We start from the raw sequence: 26,198 nt of genomic DNA, 5'->3' as shown, positions 1-26,198 counted from the left end.
TATATTAGATTTTATAAGAGTAAATGGTATAAATGTCTAGAATTTTTATATAGTATGACATCACTGCCAACTTTGTTACCAATTTGTTTTATCTTTTAATTGGCTGGATTTCGTAAGTGATATTTTTTTCAAGAAGAACTCATGGGAATTTAGGAATGTCTGCCTGTTGAATTTATACTTGAATGATATCTTGGCTAGGAACACATTTTCTTTCAGAAATGAACAGACATTGCTACATTGGTCTCCAGTTAGAGGAAGGTATTTACTGAGAGTCTGATTTCTACCACTTTGGAATGACATTCCCTTCTTTCTGGATATCTGGAGAAATATTAAAGTTCTATCATTTAACCTAGATATGTCAAGCAATCAAAATCCCTATGATCCTAAATAGTATTTTATCTTATGAGACCAGCATACTCTGATACCAAAGCCAGGTAAGGAATCTATAGAAAGTAAGCTATGTCCCAGTATCTCTGATGAATATGGATGAAAAATTCTTAACAAAATATAAACGAATCCAACTCAATAACATTAAAAGGTTCTGATAAAGTGCCTTTTATCCCTGGTCTAGAAGGATGGTTCAACATATGCAAAGCAACAAATATAATAAATTACATTGACAGAATAAAAGATAAAAATTGTATGATTATCTCAATAGGTGTTGAAAAAGCCTTTGACAAAATATAACATCCTTTCATGATAAAAAAAAAAAATCTTTGACAAATTGGGATCTTAAGGAGCATATCTCAACATATGAAAGGCCACATATGACATCATACTCAATGTGAAAGACTGAAAGCTTTTCCTCTAAGATCAAGAAAAAGAAAAGGGTACTCACTCTTACCACTCTTAACCTATACTAGAAGCCCGGTGCACAAAATTTGAGCACTGGGGCAGGAGAGTGGGGTGTCCCTCAGCCCAGCCTGCACCCTCTCCAATCTGGAACCCCTCGGAGGATGTCCAACTGCCGGTTTAGGCCCAATTCCTCTGGGAATGGGCCTAAACCGTTAGTCGGACATCCCTTTCATAATCTGGGACTGCTGACTCCCAACCGCTCGCCTGCCTGCCTGCCTGATTGCCCTTAACCACTTCTGCCTGCCAGCCTGATCACCCCCTAACTACTCCCCTGCCAGCCTGATTGACGCCTAACTGCTCCTCTACTAGCCCGATCACCACCAACTACCTTCCCCTGCCGGCCCAGTAGCCCCTAACTGCCCTCCCCTGCCAGCCCAGTTCCCTCCAAATGCCCTCCCTTGCTGGCCCGTAACTGCCCTCCTCGGCCAGCCCGGTCACCCCCAACTGCCGTCCCCTGCCAGCCCGGTCATCCCTAACCACCCTCCCCTGCAGGCCTGGTCACCCCCAAATGCCCTCCCTGCTAGCCTGGTTGCCCACAACTGCCCTCCGCTGCCAGCCATCTTCTGGCTGTGGGAGCTGCCATCTTTGAGGGTGGGGCTGTCAATGAGCATATTCCCTCCTTATTGGCTGTGGGCACTGCCATCTTTGAGGGCAGGGCTGTCAATTAACATATTCCCTCCTTATTGGCTGTGGGCGCTGCCACCTTTGAGGGCGGGGCATTCAATTAGCATATTCCTTCCTTATTGGCTGTGGGCACCACCATCTTTGCAATGGTGTGAGGGTTAATTAGCATATTCCCTCTTTATTAGATAGGATTATTAGATAGGATAATAAAAGCCTAATATGCAAATTGTCCCCTCGACCAGGAGTTTGACCAGGAGTTCGACCGCTCACTATAACTTGCGCTGACCACCAGGGGATGGCGCGGAACATGGAGGCGGGGGGGGGACATCGGCAATGTGGCACTGGCAGCGGGCAGCAGTGGAGGCACTGCTGGCCCAATGGGCCCCCATGAGAGTGGGACCGCAATGGGATGGTGGAGCAGGTGAATGAGTGGCACCAGGCCAAGGCAGGTGTGAGCGGGACCTGATCACCTCGCTGAATGTCCCACAGATGGCGACCAGTGGCGGCAGTGGGGGGCCTGATTACTCAGGCAGAGGGGGGTACGCGGGGGCGTGGAGGCCCAGGTGCTGCCCAGGGCCCAGAGGTCAGCTGGGACCTGCCCTTCCACATCAAACGCTTATGCTTTGATCACTGGCAAAGCCCAGGGACCGCGCCTCTGCATGAATTTCGTGCACCATGCCTCTAGTTTAACATAATAGGAGAAGTCCTAGCCAGAAAAATTAGGTAGAAAAAGAAATACAAAGCATCCAAATAGAAAAGGAAGAAGTAAAACTGTCTTTGTTTGCATATGAAGGATTGATGTTAAAAAATCCTTAAGGCCCTAGCTGGTTTGGCTCAGTCGATAGAGCGTCGGCTTGTGGGCTCAAGGGTCCCAGGTTCAATTCCAGTCAAGGGCATGTACTTTGGTTGCGGGTACATCCCCAGTAGGAGGTGTGCAGGAGGCATCTGATCAATGTTTCTCTCTCATCGATGTTTCTAACTCTCTATCCCTCTCCCTTCCTCTCTGTAAAAAATCAATAAAATATATTTTGAAAAAATCCTTAAGGCTCCACCAAAAAACTATTATCAATGAATTCAGTAAAGTAAAATAAAATAAAAGCCAACATACAAAAATCAGTTGTGTTTCTATACACTGACAATGAAACATCTGAAAAAGAAAGTTTTGGGTTTTTTTTTTTTTTTTTTTTGTTAACTGGGGGAGAGGGGTGAAGAGAGAGAAGCATCAACGTGAGAGAGACACATCTCTTGGTTGCCTCCCTTACGTGCCCCAACCAGGGAATTCAACCCACAATCTAAGTATATACCCTGACCAGGAATTGACCACACCTTTTTGGTGTATGGGACAATGCTCCAACCACCTAAGCCACCCAGCCAGGCATATATATGGAGTCTTTAGTTCAATTTATAGTAACAGAGAGAATATTACCTGGAATGGGGGAAGTGGGGAAAGTTATCAAAGAGAAAAAACTTCCAGTTATAAGATAAATAAGTTCTGGGGAACTAATGTACAACATAATGATTATGATTAATAATAGAGTATTATATTGTATTTATTGTATTATATTGTTTTGTATAAAGTTGCTGATAGAGCAGATATTAAAAGTTGTTACCATCCATATACACACACACACACACACACACACACACACACACACGGTAACTATGTGAGGCAATGGATATGTTAACTACCCTTATCATGGTGAACATTTCACAGTATATATGTATATCAAATCATCATGTTGCACACCTTAAACTTACATTATGTTATGTGTCAATGATATCTCAATAATGCTGAGGGACTATCCCATTTCCCAAAGGCAACATCAGTATTAAGCCAGCTTCATTTCCAGTCAAAGGCAGTTTATCATTAGCTAGGTAGACTCTAGAAATATTATTTCATTGGTAAAATTAATTCAATATATATGAAAATTTAAAAAACTTGGAAAATGTTATAGAGCCATTTTGTGAACAATGTGTTTGAATCTAGCAAATCCAGTAGTTTATAACATTTAGAATAGAGCCTTAGGCTTAAGTTCCAAAACCATAGTGTCCAGGGGCTATTTCAGACACCTCAGCCAAAGGTAGACCAAATTCTGTTATTAGAATGTCACAACTACCTCAAAAGAACCTTTTATACAAGATATACAAGAGCACCTCAACAGACAGAGAGCATGGACTTGGTCACAGTTAAAGAATAGATTGTGTGACTGTTTTTGCACCTGCTTACTATTATTTGTGTGTGGCAGAATTCAATCTGAGTCTTGCCTTTACTATCCCATATAAAATGTTAGCAAATTATGGGAGAGGCCTACCTTCCTCACTGACCTCTAGTTTTTAGAAGCTACCAATAGCTATCTATAACAATAAAAGAATAATACGCAAATCAACCGAATGGCTGAACAGTGGATCGACCATCTGGACGGCCTTCCAGATGACCTTCTGGACAAAGCTGGGGCTGTGAGGGCAGCTGAGGCAGCCAGGGATGTGAAGGCCTACTCTTGCATGATTTTGTGCATGAGGCCTCTATAGTCTACATATATAAAACCCACTCAGCTCAGCTAGCATACCATAAAGTACCACGCACCAACCATGGCGGTGCCCCCCACCCTGCTGCCCCTTGGTCCTACAGCTTGCAGCGACTCACTGGTAATGTGCAGTAAGCACAGCCCCTCTGATTCCAAAGCCAGTCACGCCAACAGCTGCTCCCTGTCCTGCTCCATGGTGGATGCAGCGCTACTGGGCAACACTGCATCAGCTCTGGCTTCTGGCTTTCTGCCTGCACCTTTGTATACTATGTGTGCTCGGGGGCGTGGCTTTGGCCTCCCCGGCCAATAGCACCACAGCACAGCCAGAGAGTGGCAGGACACACACACCAGGGCTGGCCGGGCATTGATTTGGCCGCGTGACTGTCATTCATGTCCAGTTGCACTAAGTGTTTACATTTGTAGGGAAGCAGGGCAGCCTGCTCCTGCCACCCGCATCACCTTCTAGGCTAAGAAAGGCCTGCTGATCTCCGTGTTTCTCCTCCCGTCCGGAATCAAAACTTCTTGGGGATGAATGATTCCAGTGATGGCCCCAACACACACTCGGTGTCACTGTCACAGACATTCCCAGTCATTACAGCCTGTTCCTCAGCCCGCAGTGCCCTGCTCCACTCACTGCCACTCCTCACCTGATACCCCTAGGACCACCTTATGTTACCTTATTTGAAATGTGAGCAAGATCTCAAATGCCCCCCTGTCCTTTTTTTTTTCCAATACTTCCCTTGCCCTACCTTTCTTCCTCTAAAAACCTTGCATTTCGAAAATATATATTTGATTGATTTCAGAGTGGGAAATAGAGATAGAAACATCAATAATGACAGAGAATCACTGATCAGCTACCTTCTGCACATTCCAAACTGGAGATTGAAACCTCCCATGGCTCCTGCCCCTGGCCAGCAGGCCCTGATCAGCGGTGAGGGAAGGGGGAGGGGAGGGGGGAGGGAAGGTGGGGAACCTGATTGGCCCTGATCACTAGCCAGGCCTAAGGACCCTACCCATGCACAAATTTTGTGCATTGGACCTCTAATCTATATATATAAAAGCCGAAGCAACCGTTACAAATGGTCGACCGGATGACCGGTTGCTATGATGCACACTGACCACCGGGGGCAGACACTCAATACAGGAGCTGTCCCCTGGTGGCCAGTGCTTTCCCACAGCCAACCTCCTGTGGTCGTTCAACCTCCAGCAGTCCCTCCCCTGGCCAGTCCGGTGGTCAGTATGCTCCCACAGCCAACCTCCTGCAGCTGGCCAACCTCCCTCGGTCCCTCCCCCTGCCCTGATCGGCCCTGATCGGGGCTGGAGAGCCAACCTCCCTCAGTCCTTCCCCTCAGCCAGCCAGCCCCGATCGGAACTGGGCCAGACGGCCCCAATCAGTCCCAACCACCAGCCAGGCCGAGGGACCCCACCTGTGCACAAATCCATGCACTGGGCCTATAGTTAAAAATAATCAAATAGCCCTAGCTGGTTTGGCTCAGTGGATAGCACGTCAGCCTAAGGACTGAAGGGTTCCTGGTTTGATTCCGGTCAAGGGCACATGCCTGAGTTGTGGGCTCAATCCCCAGTTGGAAACATGCAGGAGGCAGCCAATCAATGGTTCTCTCTCATCACTGATGTTTCTCTCTCTCCCTCTCCCTTCCTCTTTGAAATCAATAAAAATATATTACAAAATAATAATAATCAACTGGCTTAGGTTGTGTGTGTGTGGGTGTGGGTGTGTGTACTATATAGCACGTTTGTGGAGAGATATATTCTCCATAACGCTGGGAAGCCAGAGCCATATTTATTATTGAGATGCCTTTTGCTTTCTTCTCAAGGATCATGTTATATTTCGCTCCAGAACTAATAGACCCCACAGTATGTACATATTCCCTTAAATGGAAATGTAAACATTGTTTGTTCTGTACATTCTACCAAAAAGGTGATGTTAGGCCCAGGTATAAAAGGATTATGGTATAACAAGAAATTAACTTAGGTCTGGCAAGACATTACCTTGGGTAGACAATTGCACAGGCAGTTTGTGATTCCATCAGAGACTCTAAATCACCAAGGGAAGGTATAATTAGTAATATTACATCTATTTGTATTCTATGAGCTTATGTATAATTGACCAAATAAATTGAGAACTTAATCTAAAATTATAGTATGTGGTTATTCCCACAGAACCATGATCCACATTAAATAAATGGTACAAGTACTAATCCTAGCAAACACCTCTGTCAAATGTGCCATTTGTATTTATTTATACAGATTTTAAGGGTTATAGTTTATATCAATAAATATTAAACATAATCCCTATATGATTATACAGGTATATCTATATAACTTAAAGAGGTAATGATTTAGACTGGCTGGAGTGGCTCAGTGGTTGAGTGTCAACCTATGAACCAGGATGTCATGGTTGGAGTCATGGTTCGATTCCTGGTTGGGGGCACATGCTCGATCCCCAGTGGGGAGTGTGCAGGAAGCAGTCAATCAATGATACTCTCTCATCATTGATGTTTCTATCTCCCTCTCTTCCTCTCTCAAATATATATCCTATCTGATAAAGAGGGAATATACTAATTGACCCTCATGCCGTTGCAAAGATGGCAGCGCTCACAGCCAATAAGGAGGGAATATGCTAATTGACTGCCAAGCCCTCAAAGATGGCGGTGCTGAGTACCCTCAGCCCCCCTGCTGCCCAGGGCCGGCCCAAGGTGCAGGCAAGCCTCGAATGGTGGCTGCCCAGCCGCTCAGGGACGCCCAAGGCTCAGGTAACCAGGGCCAGGCAAGGTTTGCACTGACAGCAGTGGCAGCAGCAGAGGTGTGATGGGGGCATTGCCTTCACCTGATCGCCGGGTCGCCACCCGCCCCTGAGGGCTCCCAGACTGTGAGAGGGGCCAGGCCGGGCTGAGGGACCCCCCCATCCAGCACATGAATTTTCATGCACTGGGCCTCTAGTCTATACTAATAAAGAGCTAATATGCAAATGGTCAATACACCATAATGGGTAATGACCAGGTCATTAGCATATTAGCTGGGGGGTTGCTCAGGAGACGGGGCAGAAGCAGGGAGGTGCCTGGAGGAGGTGGGACCATCCCGTGCCGAGGAGGGCAGGGGTGAGAGCGCATAGCGCCCCCCTCACCAGTCCTTTGCCACCCACTGCTCGCACTCTGCCCCACCACCCACCTGCCAGGGGAAGGAGCACAGGATAGCAGGCGGGAGGCTTCCATGCTCTTCTCTGGTGCCATGACAGGACAGAGCCACCGCGTTGCTCCCGAGATGGGGCAGAAGGGGGGAGGCGCCCAGAGAAGGTGGGACCAGCCCTATGCGACACGAGGGACTGAGGGCGGGACTTGAAGAGGCCAGAGAAGGCCAGAAGGTTTGGGGGCTGGGCCAGGCATGCTGGAGCTCTGCATGGAGAGGTTCGGGTGTCAAGGCAGGGTGCGCCAAGCAATTTCAAATCACGCTCTGGGCTCCTAGTCCCTATCTAATAATAGACAAACATGGTAATTGACCATAGCTTCGCTACGCCTCCCATTAGCTAATCAGCGTGATATGCAAATTAACCACCAACAAAGATGGCGGCTAATTTGCATACTGCAGGCAGGGCGGGACAGCGCCATGCCGCCTGCCCTGCCACCATCTGGGCCTGCTATTTGCGACCCGGGGCGGTGGGGCGAGACAGTGCCAACCCGCCTGCCCTGCCGCCATCCGGGCCTGCTATCTGCAACCCGGGGCGGCGGGTGTCTGTGTGCAACCCTACCCAGGGCGGCTGGGTGGGGCAGCAGCGATTGGCTGGCCTGCCCGGGTGTCCCATGTGCGACCCGACCCGGGGCTGCGCCCCAACTCCCAGATCAGCCCTGCTGTGTGCATGACGCAGGAAGGCGGGGCAGGCACCAAGGGATTGAGCCTGACATCTTCCACCCAGGGAGTGGGCCTAAGCCAGCAGGTGGTTATCTCCCGAGGGCTCCCGGACTGTGAGAGGGCACAAAAGTGGGGCTGAGGGACACCCCCCTCCCCCGCCGGTGCACAAATTTTTGTGCACCGGGCCTCTAGTCCTATCTAATAAAAGAGAAACATGGTAATTAGCATACAACCGCTACCCTTCCTATTGGCTAATCAGGGCGATATGCATATGCAAATTAATTGCCACCCAAGGTGGTGGCCGGCGGCCAGGCAGCTTCAAGCTAACATGGGGCTTTCTTGCTTCAGTGACAGAGGAATCCAATGTTCCCCGCCTGCCTTGCCGGCCTCTGAGCTTGCAGTTTGAAACATTGTAACAAATATAGAAGCTAAACAAAACCCCAGAAACCTGCTTTCAGCGATCCGGGATCTCAGAGCTGGAGTTATACATTGTTTCGATTATAGAACCCAAACAAACCAGATACCTGCTTTCAGCAGCAGAGGTCTCAGAGCTGGAGCCATAGCTAAAGCTGCCCCAGAATTAAAAAAAAAAAAGAAAAAAAGGAGCAGTTGGGAGCTTCAGGCACCCGCCAACCTGAAAAAAGCCCTCAGCCCCTCACCCAGACTGGCCAGGCACCCCAGTGGGGACCCCCACCCTGAAGGGTGTGTGACCAGCTGCAAACAGCCATCATCCCCTCACCCAGGCTGGCCAGGCACCCCAGTGGGGACCCCCACCCAGATCGAGACACCCTTCAGGGCAAACCAGCCAGCCCCACCCATGCACCAGGCCTCTATCCTATATAGTAAAAGGGTAATATGCCTCCCAGCACTGGGACCAGCAGAGCCACGAGGCCTCCCAGCACCGGGATCAGCGGAGCCGCGAGGCCTCCCGGCACCAGGATCAGCATGACAGGGGGTAGCGCCCAAACCCCCTGATCGCCCTGCGGCTCTGTGTGTGACAGGGGCGGGGCCACAACCTCCATATCCGCCCTGCTCTGTGTGTGACAGGGGAAGGCGCCCCAACCTCCTGACCAGCCCTGCTCTGTGCCTGATACGGGGGAGCTCCCCAACCCCCTGATCGCCCTGTGGCTCTGTGTGTGACAGGGTGAGGCGCCCCAACCCCCTGATCGGCCCTGCTCTATGTGTGACAGGGTGCGGCACCCCAACCCCCCCCTCCACGGGCCCTGCTCTGTGTGTGACAGGGTAGAGCCATAACCTCCCCATCAGCCCTGCCCTGAGTGTGAGAGTGGCGGCGCTCCAACCCCCTGATCGGCCCTGCTCTGTGGGTGATAGAGGGCGGCGCCCCAACCCCCTGATCAGCCTTGCTCTGTGTGTGACAGGGGGCGGTGCCCCAACTCCCCTATCGGCCCTACTCTGTGAGTGACAGGGGGGAGCTCCTCAATCCCCTGATGGGCCCTGCTCTGTGCGTGACAGGGGGGAGCTCCCCAACCCCCTGATCGACCCTGCTCTGTGCATGACAGGGGGGAGCTCCCAACCCCCCTGATGGGCCCTGCTCTGTGAGTGACAGGGGGGAGCTCCCCAACCCCCTGATCGACCCTGCTCTATGCGTGACAGGGTATGGAGCCCCAACCCTCCTGATGGGCCCTGCTCTGTGCATGACGGGGCAGCACCCCAACCCCCTGATTGGCCCTGCTCTGTGCGTGACAGAGGGTGGCACCGCAACCTCCCCATCGACCCTGCCTTGAGTGTGACAGGGGGAGGTGCCCCAACCCCCCAATCGGCCCTACCCTGAGCATGACTGAGGGTGGCATCGCAACCTCCCAATCCGCCCTGCTCTGTGCATGACGGGGCGGCGCCCCAACTCCCCAATTGGCCCTGCTCTGAGCCCAACCAGGGGCTGCAACTAGGGATTGGGCCTGCCCTCTGGCACCCGAGAGCAGGCCTAAGCCAGCAGGGCATTATCTCCTGAGGGATCCCAGACTGCGAAAGGGCACAGGCCAGGCTGAGGCACCCCCTCTTCCCCCCCGAGTGCACAAATTTTTGTGCACCGGGCCTCTAGTATATATAAAAGCCCAAGTGACTGGCATACTGTTCAACCCACTGACTAGTAGCTATGACATGCACTGACCACCAGGGGGCAGACACTCAACACATGAGTTACCGAGTTGCAATGACTTGGCAGCTACAGTTCTCGGGTGACACACCTGGAACCAGAGAGGAGGGAGCCCGATTCTGGGGTGCGTCACCCAAGAACTGCCCTCTCGCTATCCAGAACCCCTCAGAGGTTGTCCAAGAACTGGTTTCGGCCTGATCCCCTCAGGCCAGGTCAAGGGACCCCACAGGTGCAACAGGCCTCTAGCCCATTGGCTCCCCACTTTGGGTCTGGCTCCCCACCGGGCTTCTAGCCCATTGCAGAGGTCATGGTCTGGCCCTTACAGAAACTTTTCGACTCGATTAGCTAAATTATGAGACATGGAGGACCTACTAGCTATGGCGCCAACATCTGGTGCCCATGCCGGCCCATCTACGATTTCCAGTGGAGGCAACAAATTTTCCTGCTACCACTCTCAGCTGGGAAACCAGCTGCAGCTTCCCTCCTTCCAGGCAGACAGTAGCACCAGTGGGCAACCTCCAGGGAGGGAAGGAGGCAAAAAAGCAGCTCAGGTGGAAAGAAGGAGGTTCCCACTGCCACAGGACACCACCTGGGTGGAAGGACCTGGGTGGGAGCCTGACACTGAGCAGGGTCCTGCCCTAGGCTGACTAGATTCCAGGCTAAGTAAATCCTATTTGCTAAATAATTGCATTTTGCAGCTAAATGCCCACAAGTCATCAGTTACCCCCAAACTTAGAGTAAAGTGAGATGAAAGAAGCCACACAGATACAGAGAAAGTGACATAATATTGGGAGGAGAGAGGAGGAAGCTCAGTTCTGGGGTGTGTCACCCAAAAACCGCCCTCTCGCAATTCGGTCCCCTTGGGGGATATCGGAGAGCCAGGTTCGGACCAATACCTGCAGGCTAGACCGAGGGACCCCACTGGTGCACGAATTCATGCACTGGGCTTCTAGTGTGTATATATATATATACACACACACACACATACAGAGAGAGAGAGAGAGAGAGGTAATGCTTCAAATGGCCATTTCTAATGTTGATATATGGAAACCTCTGACTAGAAAAACATCTGTACTGAGTTAACCCTTAAAGCAAGAGAAATTTAAGAAGGTATAAAAAATGACAGTGTTGGCAGTGTACTGAAAATTAGATACAACTTAATAATTCCTCAGAAGATTTTATTTCTGCTTCTGCCAATGACTTGCAGAAAAATGACTTAGCTTCTGTACATATCATGTGGTAAAAGAGAATATTTTTGAAGTGCCATTGAATATAAATGAAAATTAACACTAAAATATACTTTTGATGTCCCTTTTGTCTTTATTTATTTGCACATATAGCATTCTATATTTATTAAGTACACCTTTCTCTCTAAACTTTATTAGAATCTCATGAATTTCTGATGTAAATCATCTCTGCCAAGCAACAGCTTTTGCATACATTTTAAAAGCACAAAAGTACTGGATTAAAATCAAACTTATTTTATTTCAACCAGCAATAACAATAACAAGAAAAGCATAGTGTGCTATTTTATACTATACTTCCTTCTGGCCATTAGAATTCAAAAGCTAACTCCAATATGTTGAAATGTTTTTATACTTATTCCCCTTCAGACAGCTTTGTTTAGAATACTGATCTATCAAACTAAACTACTTTGTTTCATGATTTTACCTAAATGAATTATAAATGTCTATATGACAATCTTAAAAAACACACAACTTCATTTTTCTCCATATCCTCGCCAGCACTTGTCATTTGTTGATTTGTTGAAGACAGCCATTCTGATAGGTGTGAGATGGTATCTCATTGTCTTTTTGATTTGCATCTTTCGGATGATTAGTGACTTTGAGCATGTTTTCATATGTCTCTGGGACTTCTATATGTCCACTTTCAAAAAGTGTCTATTTAGATCCTTTGCCCATTTTTTGATTGGATTGTTTATCTTCCTTTTGCTAAGTTGTATGAGTTCTCTGTAAATTTTGGAGATTAAACCCTTATCAGAAATATCATTGGCAAGTATGTTCTCCCATGCAGTGGGCTTTCTTGTTGTTTCGTTGATGGTTTCCTTTGCTGTGCAGAAGCTTTTTATTTTGATGTAGTCCCATTGTTTATTTTCTCCTTAGTCTCCATTGCCCTAGGAGCTGTGTCTGTAAAGATATTGCTAAGACATATGTCTGCTATTTTGCTGCCTATGGAGTCTTGTAGGATTTTTATGGTTTCCCGTCTTACATTTAAGTCCTTTAGCCATTTTGAGTTTGTTCTTTGTGTATGGTATAATTTGGTGATCTAGTTTCATTTTTTTGCATGTATCTGATCAAATTTCTCAGCACCATTTATTAAAGAGACTGTCTTGACTCCATTGTATGCCCTTGCCTCCTTTGTCAAATATTAATTGAGCGATGACACAACAAGTACTGGCGATGATGTGGAGAAAAAGGAACCCTCCTACACTGCTGGTGGGAATGCAGACTGGTGCAGCCACTGTGGAAGACAGTATGCAGTTTCCTCAAAAAGTTAAAAATGGAACTCCCATTTGACCCATTGATCCCACTTCTAGGAACATATCCCAAGAAACCAGAAACACCAATCAGAAAGGATATATGCACCCCTATGTTCATAGCACCACAATTTACCATAGCTAAGATTTGGAAACAGCCTAAGTGCCCATCAGCAGATGAGTGGATTAAATAACTGTGGTACATCTACACAATGGAATACTACGCCGCTATAAAAAAGAAGGAACTTCTACCATTTGCAACAGCATGGATGGAACTAGAGAGCATTATGCTAAGCGAAATAAGGCAGTTGGAGAAAGATATCACATATCTCACTCATATGTAGGATATAATGATCAACATAATTTGATGAACAAGAATATAACCAGAGACAAATGGCTGGGGGGTGGGGGTGGGGGGTTAGAGAGCAACCAAAGGACTTGTACACATGCATATTAGCATAACCAATAGACACAGACACTGGGACAGTGAGGGTTTGCCCAGGGTGGGAATGATTGGGGGGAGGGGGGGTCAATTGGGGAAAAAGGAGACATATGTAAAACTTTAGACAATAAAAACAAAACAAAACAAAAGCACAACTTCATAATGAAATGAAAGTTTACTAAAGGAAATGTGATCAATAGTCCAGGCAAGCTTATTTTTAAACATTTAGCAGATTATGTGTCATCTATAAATCAAGTGACACTGAAACACATGAGTCACCAAGGGCATATTTCCTGAAATTACAGTAGTCTCCCTCTTATCCACCATGGGGCATATGTTCAAGGACCCCCAGTGGATTCCTGAAACTGGGGACAGTACCAAACCCCATATACACACCATGTTTTCTCCTATGCACACATGCCTATGAAAAAGTTTAATTTATAAATAAGGCATAGTAAGAGGTTAACAAAAATAACTAATAAAATATAAATCTGTATAACAATATTCTATAATAATAAAAGGGTAATATGCTAATTAGACCAGATGTCTTCCAGATGTCATTCCCGACGTCCTTAGTGACATCCTTACTGACAAAGCCAGGGCCGGAGGAAAGCCAGCCCGTGTCCTGGGTGCCTGCGGGTGGCTGGAGGAGGGAAGCTGCCCGGGTCCTGGTTCCTGCCAGTGGCCACAGGAGGGAAGCCCGGGTGCCAGAGGGAAGCTGGTGCCAGCAGTCAGGGTCCCAGGTACCGGAGGGAAGCCAGTGCCAGCAGCCAGGGTAAGGAAGGTCTACTCTTGCATGAATTTTCATGCATCAGGCCTCTAGTACTGTAATAAAGGTTATGTGAATGTGGTCTCTCTCTCTCTCTCTCTCTCTCTCTCTCTCTCTCTATTTGATAACCATTCTGATAACTGAAATGGCTAATGAGCAGGTCGTATATACAGTATGCATATGTAGGACAAAATTTATGTCCCAGGCTGGACAAAGCAGGACAGCATGAGATTTCATCACATTACTCAAAATCACACATAATTGCTTATTTCTGGAATTTTCCATTAAATATTTTCTGGCCACGGTTGACTGTAGGTAACAAACTATGGAAAGTGAAACCATGGATAGGGAGGGACTTCAATTATTAAGAAATGCTTGGAACCATTATCAGATCAGCAATACTAGGATAAAAGAATAAAGGATAAAATGTAAAGAATGTTCAATCAAGTCCCTAAACTCAATACTTACAATTTATAAAGTATTTAATGTACATTCATTTTGCCTATATGGCATTAATATCTGAAAGAAAAAGTTCTTCCACATATAAAAATTTAAAATTTTTTCAACTAGTTACTTAAGATTTTAAATATTATATAGCAATGTTCTGTGTGTGTGTGTGTGTGTAAAAGAAAATTAAGATGACAATATATGATGATGAAAACAGCAATACATTCTCAATGCACTGTTTTCTTACTAAGTTTCAGCCCCCCATAAAAGCTACCAATGACAATAGTGTGAAAAAAAATGTAATCCTATGCCTATGTCACATAACCAATTACTATAACCATAAAACAGGTGCAGTTTACTTTTCCAGATGCAAATTCATAGAAAAATGAAATTTCCTTCCATGTTAGACTGTTGCTGGTCCTACAAGTAAGGGTGTGTTAATACTATTCTCACACTTACTCCTCTCCATGACAACTGTGGATCATCTAAGATGAATGGAGAAGTTTTTACTTCATGCAACACATTTTCTGGCAATTACTTCTTTGTGAATGATCCTCAAAAGTATCTTTCCTTCTCATCCTGACTTCTAGACTCACTTTTCAACTTTCTACTGAATAGGTTCAACAAACACATCAAATTCAATCTATCTAAATCTGATCTTGATCTCTTAATAGATTCACTAAATCAGTCAATGAAGCAGAGATTACGGTGATAGTTAAAATCTTCCAATTCAACTACATTTCTCCTTTTCTTTACCACTCAACTGGTAAAAACTTAAATTTTTATATGTGGAAGAACTTTTTCTTCCAGATATTAATGCCATATAGGCAAAGTGAATTTACATTAAATACTTTATAAATTGTAAGTATTGAGTTTGGGGGGAGGGAGGTTGGGAGGTACAATGGGAGAAAAAGTTAAAACCGGAAGAACCAGGTCTTAGAAAGGGCAAGAATCAGAACATCTCCAGGAATCTAGGTTCAGGAGCTAATGGAAATCCCTCTATGGCAGCAACATCAGTATACGTGAACTTCAACCATTTTCAATCCAGGTAGAGTACTTTTAGTTCCAAGTAGAATGTAGTATGTAATGGCAAACCCTATTCTTGTGTAAAAACAACAATACAAAGAAATTTTAAATGTAACTTTTTTAAAAAGCCATGTGAGGTATCTAAGTGCATGATTATATTAACTAAAATTCCATAGGACAGTAGTCTGTAATAAGCCATGTTCTTGCTTGGGGAGCACTTGCTGATTCCAGGCATAATGTGAAGCACAGGCTTGGGTCCCACAGAAGGTGTGAAAATTTGGAAACTGCAGACTCACTAAACACATACCCATTTTTCTCCATGGACCACTTAAAGAATTCTGGGGCTTCAAAGGAGGCTAGAGAGCAACTGTTAAAACAGACTGAAATTTTCGTAGCCTTGTGATATGAGATTAAAAGAACAAATTTAGAAAATAAATTAAAATGTATAACTAAACGTCTATTATAAGTGAAAAAATAGAATAACGATAAAAAATTCCATCAATGCAAAAGAAAGTAACAAAGACAAACTAAAAAGAAACTGAAAGATGAGTCAATAGGGGGAAAAAAGCAATGTGGTAGACTTAAACCTAGCAATTATATTAAAGCGAACAAGGAACGGTTATCACTGGACAAAAAAAATAAGATCCAGTCCTATTCTTAGAAGAAACATTTTAAATATTTAAATTTACATTTAAATATAAGGACACAAGAAGGTTAAAATTTAAAAGATGAGGGAAATATGCCATGCAAACCATAACCAAAAGAAAGCTGGTATGGGAATATTTATACCAAATATATTAAACTTTATAGCCAAAAAAAGTATTACGACAGTTAATAAAAAAAACTTAATAATAATTAAAGGGTCAATTCACAGAAAATAAAATAATCTGAAATTTACATTCACCAAATAATTACAGAAGTGCATATACAACCACTGTCAGAGACTTTTCTCATTAGCTGATAGAAGCAGATTATAGAAATATATAAATCTATATTAATTTAGAAAATATTAACAACAATTAACCAAACCAACTTAATTGTTGGGTCTGCAGAAGAGCAGACCAAACAACAGCAGAATATACGTTTTTCCTAAAACATTCACCAACATGTCTTTTGCTGAGCCATTTAATAAATTTCAAAGAACTAAAATGATACAGAATATAAGTTTAGATGGCTGAAGAACAAAATAGAAATAAAAATTAGAAAGATAAACTGAATAAACCCACTTAGAAATTAAGCAACACCCTCCAAAATAGCCTGTGGGTCAAAGAAAAAAATCATAATAGAAATTTTAAAATTCTTTTAATTGAATGACATTTAAAATAGAATATTGTCAAACTTGTGGGATGCAACTTAAAGCTCTGATTAGAGAGAAATTTAAAACTTTCCAGACATGTATTTAAAAAGAAGCAAGGTTTTAAATCAATGATATAAATTCTTTCTGAATAAACTTTAAAAAAGAACAGCAATAAAACCCAAAAAGACTATAAGAAAGAAAATTATCAAACTAAGAGTAGAAAAACAACTAGAGATTGGTTCTTTGAAAAGGTATGTAAATAGATAAACTCTTAGCAAGATAAAAAGAGAAAACACAAATGAATGAAAAAGGGGAATTACTACAGATATTATAAGGAGAAGAAAATTTAAAAGGCATTATTGAACAACTTTATGCTAATTAATTTGAAAATGTTGATAAAATGGGCATATTCCTTGAAAAAATACATCTTACAAAAACTAATGGAAGAAAAACATAGAAAATCCACATAGTATAATTACAACTAAAAAGATCAACTCCAGAATTTAAAACCTTCCCACATGTTCCCTTTCCCTTCCAAACCCAAACTTAACCCCTCCCCCCAAAAAACAAAAAACAAACAAAAAATAACTACAGGCCCAGATGGTTTCACTAATGAAATTCTAACAAAGATTTAAAATAGAATAAATACCAATTTTATTCAAACTGTTTTAGAAAATAGAATTGGACTGTGTAACCTGTATAACCTTGACAGCAAAACCCAAAAGACATTATAAGAAGGAAAAATTATATTAAGCATGTCTTGTTAACATAGAAAAAATCCAAAATAAAACATTGGCAAATTTAATCCAGCAATATATTAAAACGTTAATGCAAACTCCAGGAAGAAAGCATCTAATTATCAGGCTGGGAAAGCTAGGGATCTTGACTAAAAATCTCACTACAATATTATCACTTAAAAAAAAACAAATATTAAGATATCCTGTTTTAAAAAATATATTTTTATTCATTTCAAAGAGGAAGGGAAAGAGAGATAGAAACATCAGTGATGAGAATCACTGATAGACTGCCTCCTGCACGCCCCATACTGGGGATTGAGCCTGCAACCCAGGCAGGTGCCCTGACCAGGAATGGAAGCATGACCTCCTGGTTCATAGGTAGACACTCAACAACTGAGCCACATCAGGGCAAGATATTCTTGATAGCATAAGGAATAATGGATGCAGGGTTGCAAAAATAAAACCATATATAATGAAAGGTTTTAGATAGACGGCAAGTGTTCTATGCATTCCAATCCATTCACTTGCTCATCAGTCTATATATGAGAGATGAACAGTTACAGAGAAAAGAGCCTAGAGCAAATTCTCCAATCAATCAACAGAAACAAAGACATCCCCCCACTTTCTAATACCAGCTTCTCAAACAGAGCAAGTAACATATGAGCTGTGAAAAACCACATCAGTTTTCTTTCTGCCCATATCACTGTTCCATATATTTGTATTCCCTGGGACAAATTTTCCCACCAGAAGCTTCATGCTTTAGCTCTAATATATTTGGAAAGATTACTACATAACTCAGAAAAACAGGTAATCATAAGTTAATTATGCATTCTTTGTGGTTTGTAAATTTACAGTTTAGGGCTGACAACTAAATTCCAAAAAAAGTTTCTTCTACCTTCCTGGACCAAACAAAAAACAAAAGAAACATAAAATCCTTATTAATAGGCCATAAAGTCGAATTTGAATTTTTAAAAAGTGGTATTCTCAAAATTAATTAATCTAGAAAAATGAGGATTTAAGTTAAGAGGAAACCTGTCAATTAAGTGCTCTTTATATTTTATAAATCCTGTCCAGTTCTGCCATCTGTCCAGTTTGAAGTTCCCTACTCAAGAGGTTTCTGAACAAGTTTCAATTATTTTCCAGATGTTTTCTGCTAAATTTCAATTCTAACTGAGAGGCAAAGTGGTAGGTTCAAATCCCCAAATGCAAAGATTCTGTGAACTAATAGCAATTTCACATTACTAAACATGGAGACAAAACAAACATGAAGCATGAAAAGGTATTCTATAGAATAGCAAGACAAGAACGTGATGATTTCTAAATTTTAAAAAGAAAGCTTACTGCATGTATACTTAATGTCCTGGTAATTAACAAGTAAGAAAGGTATCTGGGGAAAGCCAAATAAAAGTAGGAAACATGAGTAAAAAAGCCCATATATCTTGGTATAAAAGCCAACAGATTCAATAATTAATTTAATCTAGATCAGCATCACCTCATGCCTAGAATAATATTGTGTCTCCCAGTTAATTTCACTCCAGTCAGGTACATGCCCCAAATCCATTTGAAAATCTAAATCTCCCACAAACATTTTCACTGTGTCATTCCTCAGCGACACTATAGCTCCCTATTATCTATCAACAAAGTCTAAACTAAACTCTGGTTATTCAGGACCACTATGATTTGACCTAATCTAATCTATCCAACATTATTTCTGGAGATGAGAATGGTGAATTAATTATGGCTACAAATTCTCTGCAATTCCTCCCTTCATTTCCTTAATGTAGAGTGGCCCTTTGACTGACACAGACTAACAAAATGCGGCAGAAGTGACAGTACGCAACTTCTGATGTGTGGCCTCAAGAGGACTTTCAGTTCCTGCTCTTGCCTTTTTAAGGTAAGAAACCTGGGCTGTCCTGCTGGATAAGCCATAGGGGAGGGAACCAGCTGATGGCCCCAACTAATCACCAAAAGTGGTCACAAGGTCCTCTGGACTATCTTCTAACAGATGCATGTCGCATTTTTAATAGACTACAAGTAGCAATGATGATAATTTTCTAGATTATAGATCCAGTTATTTTATTTAAAGATAACTTTTTTTGTTTCTTCATTTTAATGTTATAGTTTAGAGTAGCTCAGCCTCTCAATGATAATGTTTATGTTATAGTCCATATGATAAAAAATTTAATATACACTAATTTAAATCATATAAAGTTTACATTTAATGTATCAAAATTCCAAAGATAATTATAAATGAAATATAAGTATATAAATTAAATGGCATAGCTTTTCTATATTAAAATTCATATGTAAAATAAGATTAGCCACTATTGAGAAATTCTCTATATTAAATAAACAGATATTGATATAAAAAGTACCTTATTAAGATATTTAAATTTTTGCAAAAATAGCTTATAGAAATAAAGTATTTTTTAATAGCTGAATGAAACCCTGCACTTAAAAGCAAAGTACAATATTTCATCACTCTTCCTTTAGTTTTTTAGAACCTACCGGAGAGATTCAGCCATTCGCCTCAAATCTTCATTTTGCTGTTTTAAGCGTTCAAGCTTTGCCAGAATCTTGGACAGTTCTCGGCTAGAGTGATCAGGGTGGTCATTATCTCGTACCAAATGGCCACCTATATAAAACAGCAAGGTCCCCCAGGCAAAAAGAATGAGCATAATCCAACGCCAGGAACCAGTCCATGGCCGCATTTTCAGATTTTCAGCTCACTCCCCTAGCTTTCTGGAACTCAAAGAATCACCAACATCTTAACTGTTTCCTGTTAGTGCAAAGGTAGTAGCCTTCTGCTGTTTCAACACATGATGATTCAGACAAATTAGTGTCTCCGGTAGTGCTGTGGTGAATCTTTCAAAGAGGTCTTCTGGTATGAGTAGGAAGCTTATTGTCCTGTGCTTCATGGACTCTATGCTGTGGAAAGAGTAAGATATGTATTTATTTAGGATATATAGAAATAGCATATGCTGAGATTCATGGAGTTAAAGGAAACACATTGGTGTTGTCTGGCCAACAGGCTGGCAAATAACTTAAGTGCCAATAAGAAGTAAAAAGCAAAAGCTTTTAGGTCTGCATATTAAATCAACCATGTACATCAGGGCTCTATCAGATAAATTAACTCTAAACCTGAAAGTCCTCTAAGCTCCATTATCACATTACTTTCTTATTTATATCATTGTGCAACAGGTCATATATGAAGATTAAAAGATTGTAGATTTGAATAATCAATCAAACTAAGCAAAATGTATTCAACCATATAATTTGAGTTAATCTTTCCATTATCTCAAAAAGAAACACGTTCTCTTTATGAGTGAATTCATTCCTACAAGATCTCAACTCCATTCTCCCTTCATCTCCCTGCTCAGCACCCATTTTACCACTTAAATTTGCAGGTGACAGGCAAATTGTCACTTTTAGGATAAATTCTAAAATGACAAACATATTAGCCAAGCAAAGGATATCAGGGCCATTAAAAAGCTGGCAACCACTCCAAAAATCACAGCAAAGGTTCATATGGATTAGGCTAGATTACTTCTCCCTCAAATTTATTTAAAAATACCAACAATTGCAATAGAAGGCTAATAACAGTTAAATCTTAGTAACTATCCGTCTTAAACTACAAATGCACATGCTTTCTCAAGCATGGTTATGGGTTTCATTTGTCATTTCTCCATGATTAGGCTTAGAATTCCCTTTGGAAACAAAACAATTTTCTCCCCAAAGGAAAAATTTGCAAGCAAAGATTTATCTAATATTTCCAGAGCTACATAAGAAAAGTCTTATCTCCAGGCATATAGGTTCTTATAAAACAAAAGAGAGAAAATAAATATTTTCTATATACAGGATTGATAATGATGGAAACTTGACCACTAATTAAACAATTATGAAAAGCTAGATAGAAAAGTTGGAGAAGAGTCTTAGAAAATTAGAGCACAAAGCTGCCATTTTTCTACTTTTGAACTTCAAATCTCAATTGATTTTAAATGACTAAATATTTAAAGAGAAGAAAATCTCTTCAAATAAGGTCCTAGAAACATTCTACTTCCTTCCCACTTATTCCTACACTATTTTCCTCATTGTTACTAGATCACAATAGCTATAACAAAGAATAAAATAGAATTATATTCACTGAGAATTGTTTGAGAACTAAGTAAAAAAGCAATAATCCAAGAGAAAACTTGCTGTTTCGAGTGTTGTTTTAATAACTATTCTTAAGTCTATTGAGAACACTCTCTTTATTGACCACTCGCTATTCTGTCTCAAAATCCTTTCTAAAACCCGGCTCCTCTAATCACAGGTACCCCCATATATTCACTAAAACATAAGAATAAGTAAAGTCTATTCAACATCCCAGGTAAAAGATCCAGTCTACTTTTCATGTTATAGAAAAAAATGCAGATATTCAGGACTTCCTGGTTAAAAACAGATTTAAAAAATGAATCTAGCCCTGGACGGTTTGGCTCAGTGGATAGAGCGTCGGCCTGCGGACTGAAAGGTACCAGGTTTGATTCTGGTCAAGGGATGTACCTTGGTTGCAGGCACATTCCCAGTAGGGGGTGTGCAGGAGGCAGCTGATCGATGTTTCTCTCTCATCGATGTTTCTAACTCTCTATCCCTCTCCCTTCCTCTCTGTAAAAAATCAATAAAATATATTTTTTTAAAAATGAATCCACTCTGATGATAAGGGATGAATTTAATTAAGTTAACAAAAGAAGTATTAAAATTTGAATTAATAATGTTTGTGACAACATATCTAACACTATAAAATGCTATCATACCATATGCTGAAAATATACCCTACTTAATTCCAAGCTATACCAATAAGATATTAAAACTTTTTAAATCTTTCTCTTCATAGTAAAAGTTTACTTAGGAAGATACCTGTAATAAAGGAAATTAAAGAGCTTTCCAAACAAGAATCATTTAAGTAATAAAAAGATATGCTGTAACATTTTATAGAATTACAAAAAAAAAGATCATAAATATTCAAAGCCAGCAAAAGTATAACATAAATTGAATACAAAGGTTTACAGAAAAATAAATTTTGTTACACAAAGTACTTTAGGTTTTTATAAACCATCATCAAAAAGCCAAAATATTAAATTACTCTATTTCACAGCACTATTGCTATTAGATGAGTTGTAAAAAGCAAGAAATTATTGTAGGAGCAAAAATGGTCACTTTCTTAATTAATAGCATCATTTTAACTATGTTTTTTGGAGAGAATGTTTCCCCAAACTTTATTGTTATAGTAAAAATGGGATTAACAAAAATAAATCAAGTTAAAGACCAAGTCGTTGTCTATGTAATTTTCCTTAGCATGATTTAAAAGAGCAGTTATAAAATTTTTCCCTATCCATAATAAACTAGAGACCCAGTGGACAAAAAATTTTGCACTTTGGGGGGGAGGGGGTCCCTCAGCCCAGCCTGTGCCCTCCAGCAGCCAAGGAGCCCTCAGGGGATGTCCACCTGCCAGCTTAGGCCCGCTCCACAGGGGATTGGGCCCAAGCTGCAGTCGGATGTCCTTAGCAGGGCTGAGGAGGTGGGAGAGGCTCCTGCCACCGCTGCTGCGCTCTCAGCCTTCAGCCTGGCTTTTGGTTGAGCAGAGCGCATTAACCACCAGGGGGCAGCTCCTGCGTTGAGCATCTGCCCCCTGGTGGTCAGTGCACATCATAGTGACCAGTAGTTGCACCATTAGGGTCAATTTGCATATTACCCTTTTATTATATAGGATGCTTGCTTATGTATATGTTTATTGTATGAACCATGCCTACAAAAATGTAAACTCCATGACTTTTGTCCATTTAGTTCACTGATGTATGCCAAGTACTTAGAGCAGTGTTTGGTACTTAGTGGTACTAATAAATATTTTTAAATAAATAAGTAAATTAGTGAGTGGAGGATATGATACATAACATATATTAGTTTGACAATGACACAGAATCCAAGCACATTAGCTTCAAATGCATTTTATGTCCCAGTTAAGAAAGCAAATCTGAATGTAGACAGTGAGACAGTGTTATTTTTGTAGGGAAAACAGTTCAAAGGTAAAGTTATTTAAGTCTTGCCAAGATACCCCTAAATGATTAAAATACACTGGCCTAACAGGCCATAAGATCAACAGTCTTAAAGTTAGCTTTTAACCATGAGAAAATAATTTATCTTTACTTGTCTTATTTTCCTCATCTGGAAGAAAGTATGTATAGCCTTTGATATGAAAGCTACTTAATTTATTTGCAGAAGAATTTATTAGTGAAAATATCTCAAATTTATTAGTAAAAATATTTCAACATTAACTACATGAGATAATTTCTGACTATATATACTAGTGTTGTTGAGATTTCTTTTCAGAGTGGATTGTTTTCAAGTATTTATTAATTCATCCCTATTTGAGATTCACATACTACCCTTTATCTGCAGAATATTAAATGGATTAAAATGTGTCAGGCTTCCTTCCACACATTTATTTAATTAGTGATACCACATTTTTAAAGGTAGTGTGTATTTAAATAATTCATTTCTTTTGTTATTTATAAACGCATTGAGTTATATCTGATTAATGTCTGTAACAAAAAACATTTAATTAATTCTTCAAAGCAATTTCTTAAATCTGGAAGCTGCAATACATCATCACTAAGTTCAGGGGCTTTAATCGAGTTACTTAAATGAAGTTAATATATATAAAGCATTTACTATAATATTTGACATGAGGTGTTCAACAAAATTCTCTCTGCTTATTCACTATGATGATATTAAGCTACCATACTGAGAATTCTATACACAGTGAAAATAATCTTTCAAAAATAAACTTTTCTAGAAAAAAAAAGATTGAAAAATACACTGTGCCAGCAAACTGCACTATAAAAATTGTACAGCATGGTTCTTATCAATATTTATAATGAAAAGTATCTAGAACAGGGGTGGGCAAACTTTTTGACTCGAGGGCCACAATGGGTTCTTAAACTGGACCGGAGTGCCGGAACAAAAACATGGATGGAGTGTTTGTGTGAACTAATATAAATTCAAAGTAAACATCATTACATAAAAGGGTACCGTCTTTTTTTTTTTTAGTTTTATTCATTTCAAACGGGCCGGATCCGGCCCGCGGGCCGTAGTTTGCCCACGGCTGATCTAGAACAAATCTACCAGGTAGTTTACCTAATTCTATACAAAACCATGATTCATTTATACATTCACTCAAAAAATACTTATTTGAATCCCTATTACATAAAAGACACTGTCCTAGGCACTGGGGGTTATAACAATGAACAAGCAGATAAAAATCTCTGTCCTCAAGAAGTAATATTCTAGTGGATTATACATTTTAAAAAAGCCTCTTCCCAAAAAGCATCTTCTTGCAGTATCTCACATACTGACTGGTACACACCATTTATAACACTACTAGAGGCCCAATGCAAGAAATTCGTGAAACAGTAGGCCTTCCTTCCCCCGGCTGCCAGCACTGGCTTCCCTTTGGCACCTGGGACCCAGGCTTCCCTCGCAGCCCTGGCTTTGTCCAGAAAGACGTCCAGAAGGATGTGCAGTCTAATTAGCATATTATGCTTTTATTATTATACTAGAGGCCCGGTGCACAAAAATTTGTGCACTGGCGGGGGGGGGGGGGGGTGTCTCTCAGCCCCACTTGTGCCCTCTCACAGTCTGGGAGCCCTCAGGAGATAACCACCTGCTGGCTTAGGCCTGCTCCCCGGGTGGCAGATGGCAGGCCCTATCCCTAGATGCCTGCCCTGACTCCCCGGGTCATGCACAGGGCAGGGCCGATTAAGGGGTTGGGGTGCCGCCTCTGGTCCCGCACAGGGCAGGGCCGATCAGGGGGTTGGGGCGCTGCCCCAGGTCTCGCACAGGGCAGGGCCGATCCGGGGATTGGGGCGCTGCCCTAGGCTGTGCACTCGGCAGGGCTAATCAAGGGGTTGGGGCGCTGCTCCTGGTCCCACACAGGGCAGGGCCGATCAGGGGGTTGGGGCGCCGCCCCCAGTCACGCACAGGGTAGGGTCGATCTGGGGGTTGGGGCCCCGCCCCGGGTCACACACAGGACGCCCGGGTGGGCCGGCGGATTGCTGCTGCCCCGCCTGGCCGCCCCGGGTCTGGTCGCACACGGGATATCCCCCACCCAGTATCGCAGATAGCAGGCCCGGATGGCAGCAGGGCAGGTGAGATGGCGCTGTCCCACCCTGCCTGCAGTATGCAAATTAGTCACCATCTTTGTTGGCGGTTAATTTGCATATTGTGCTGATTAGCCTCCCATTGGCTAATGAAGGTCCGGTCAATTACCATGTTTGTCTATTATTAGATAGGACTAGAGGCCTGGTGCATGAATTCATGCACTGGGGGGGGAGGGTGTCCCTCAGCCCAGCCTGCACCCTCTCCAATCCAGGCCTGCTGGCTCCCAACTGCTTGCCTGCCTGCCTGCCTGCCCCAACGGCTTCTGCCTGCCAGCCTGCTCACTCCCTAACCACTCCCCTGCCAGCCTGATAGACGCCTAAATGTTCCCCTGCTGGCCTGACTGCCCCCAACTGCCCTCCCCTGCAGGCCCAGTCACCCCCAACTGCCCTCCCCTGCTGGCCCGATCACCCCCAACTGCCCTCCCCTGCTGGCCTGGTCACCCCCAACTGCCCTCCCCTGCAGGCCATCTTGTGGCGGCCATCTTGTGTGTTGGAGTGGTCAATTTGGATACCGGTCATGACTAATTAGCATATCTGGTCATGACTGTGAGGGTGTCATGACCAATTTGCATAATACCCTTTTATTAGTATAGATAGATTAAGTTGATTGCTCTTGTTCTTATAAGAAAACTGGAGGCCCGGTGCACGAAATTCGTGCACTGGGGGGTGGGGTTCCCTCAGCCCAGCCTGCACCTCTCACAGTCCTGGAGCCCTCAGTGGATGTCCTACTGACGGCCACAGTCTGGCAGCAGAGGCTCAGAGCAGGCATCCTGTGTGTGTGTGTGTGTGTGAGTGTGTGTGTCT

General features: G+C 42.7%; 1 protein-coding gene across 13 annotated transcripts in view; it reads right to left on the bottom strand.

The window, feature by feature from the left end:
- The window catches only part of FUT8 (fucosyltransferase 8), a 228,120-nt gene that overhangs the window by 100,168 nt on the left and 101,754 nt on the right, over positions 1 to 26,198 (bottom strand). For 12 of the 13 annotated variants that reach the window (XM_036310074.1, XM_036310038.1, XM_036310110.1 and 9 more), the window contains one exon: positions 19,708 to 20,127. In XM_036310074.1, coding sequence (XP_036165967.1) covers positions 19,708 to 19,910 — 203 coding nt within the window. In that variant the 5' untranslated portion in view covers positions 19,911 to 20,127. Of the gene's footprint in view, positions 1 to 6,014; positions 6,061 to 19,707; positions 20,128 to 26,198 lie in introns of those variants that run through there. The other variant, XM_036310125.1, reaches the window with a different exon arrangement.

Source organism: Myotis myotis, unplaced genomic scaffold (assembly GCF_014108235.1).
Source record: "Myotis myotis isolate mMyoMyo1 unplaced genomic scaffold, mMyoMyo1.p scaffold_m19_p_1, whole genome shotgun sequence".
Lineage (NCBI taxonomy): Eukaryota > Metazoa > Chordata > Mammalia > Chiroptera > Vespertilionidae > Myotis > Myotis myotis.
This window is presented reverse-complemented; position numbering and strand designations above follow the sequence as displayed.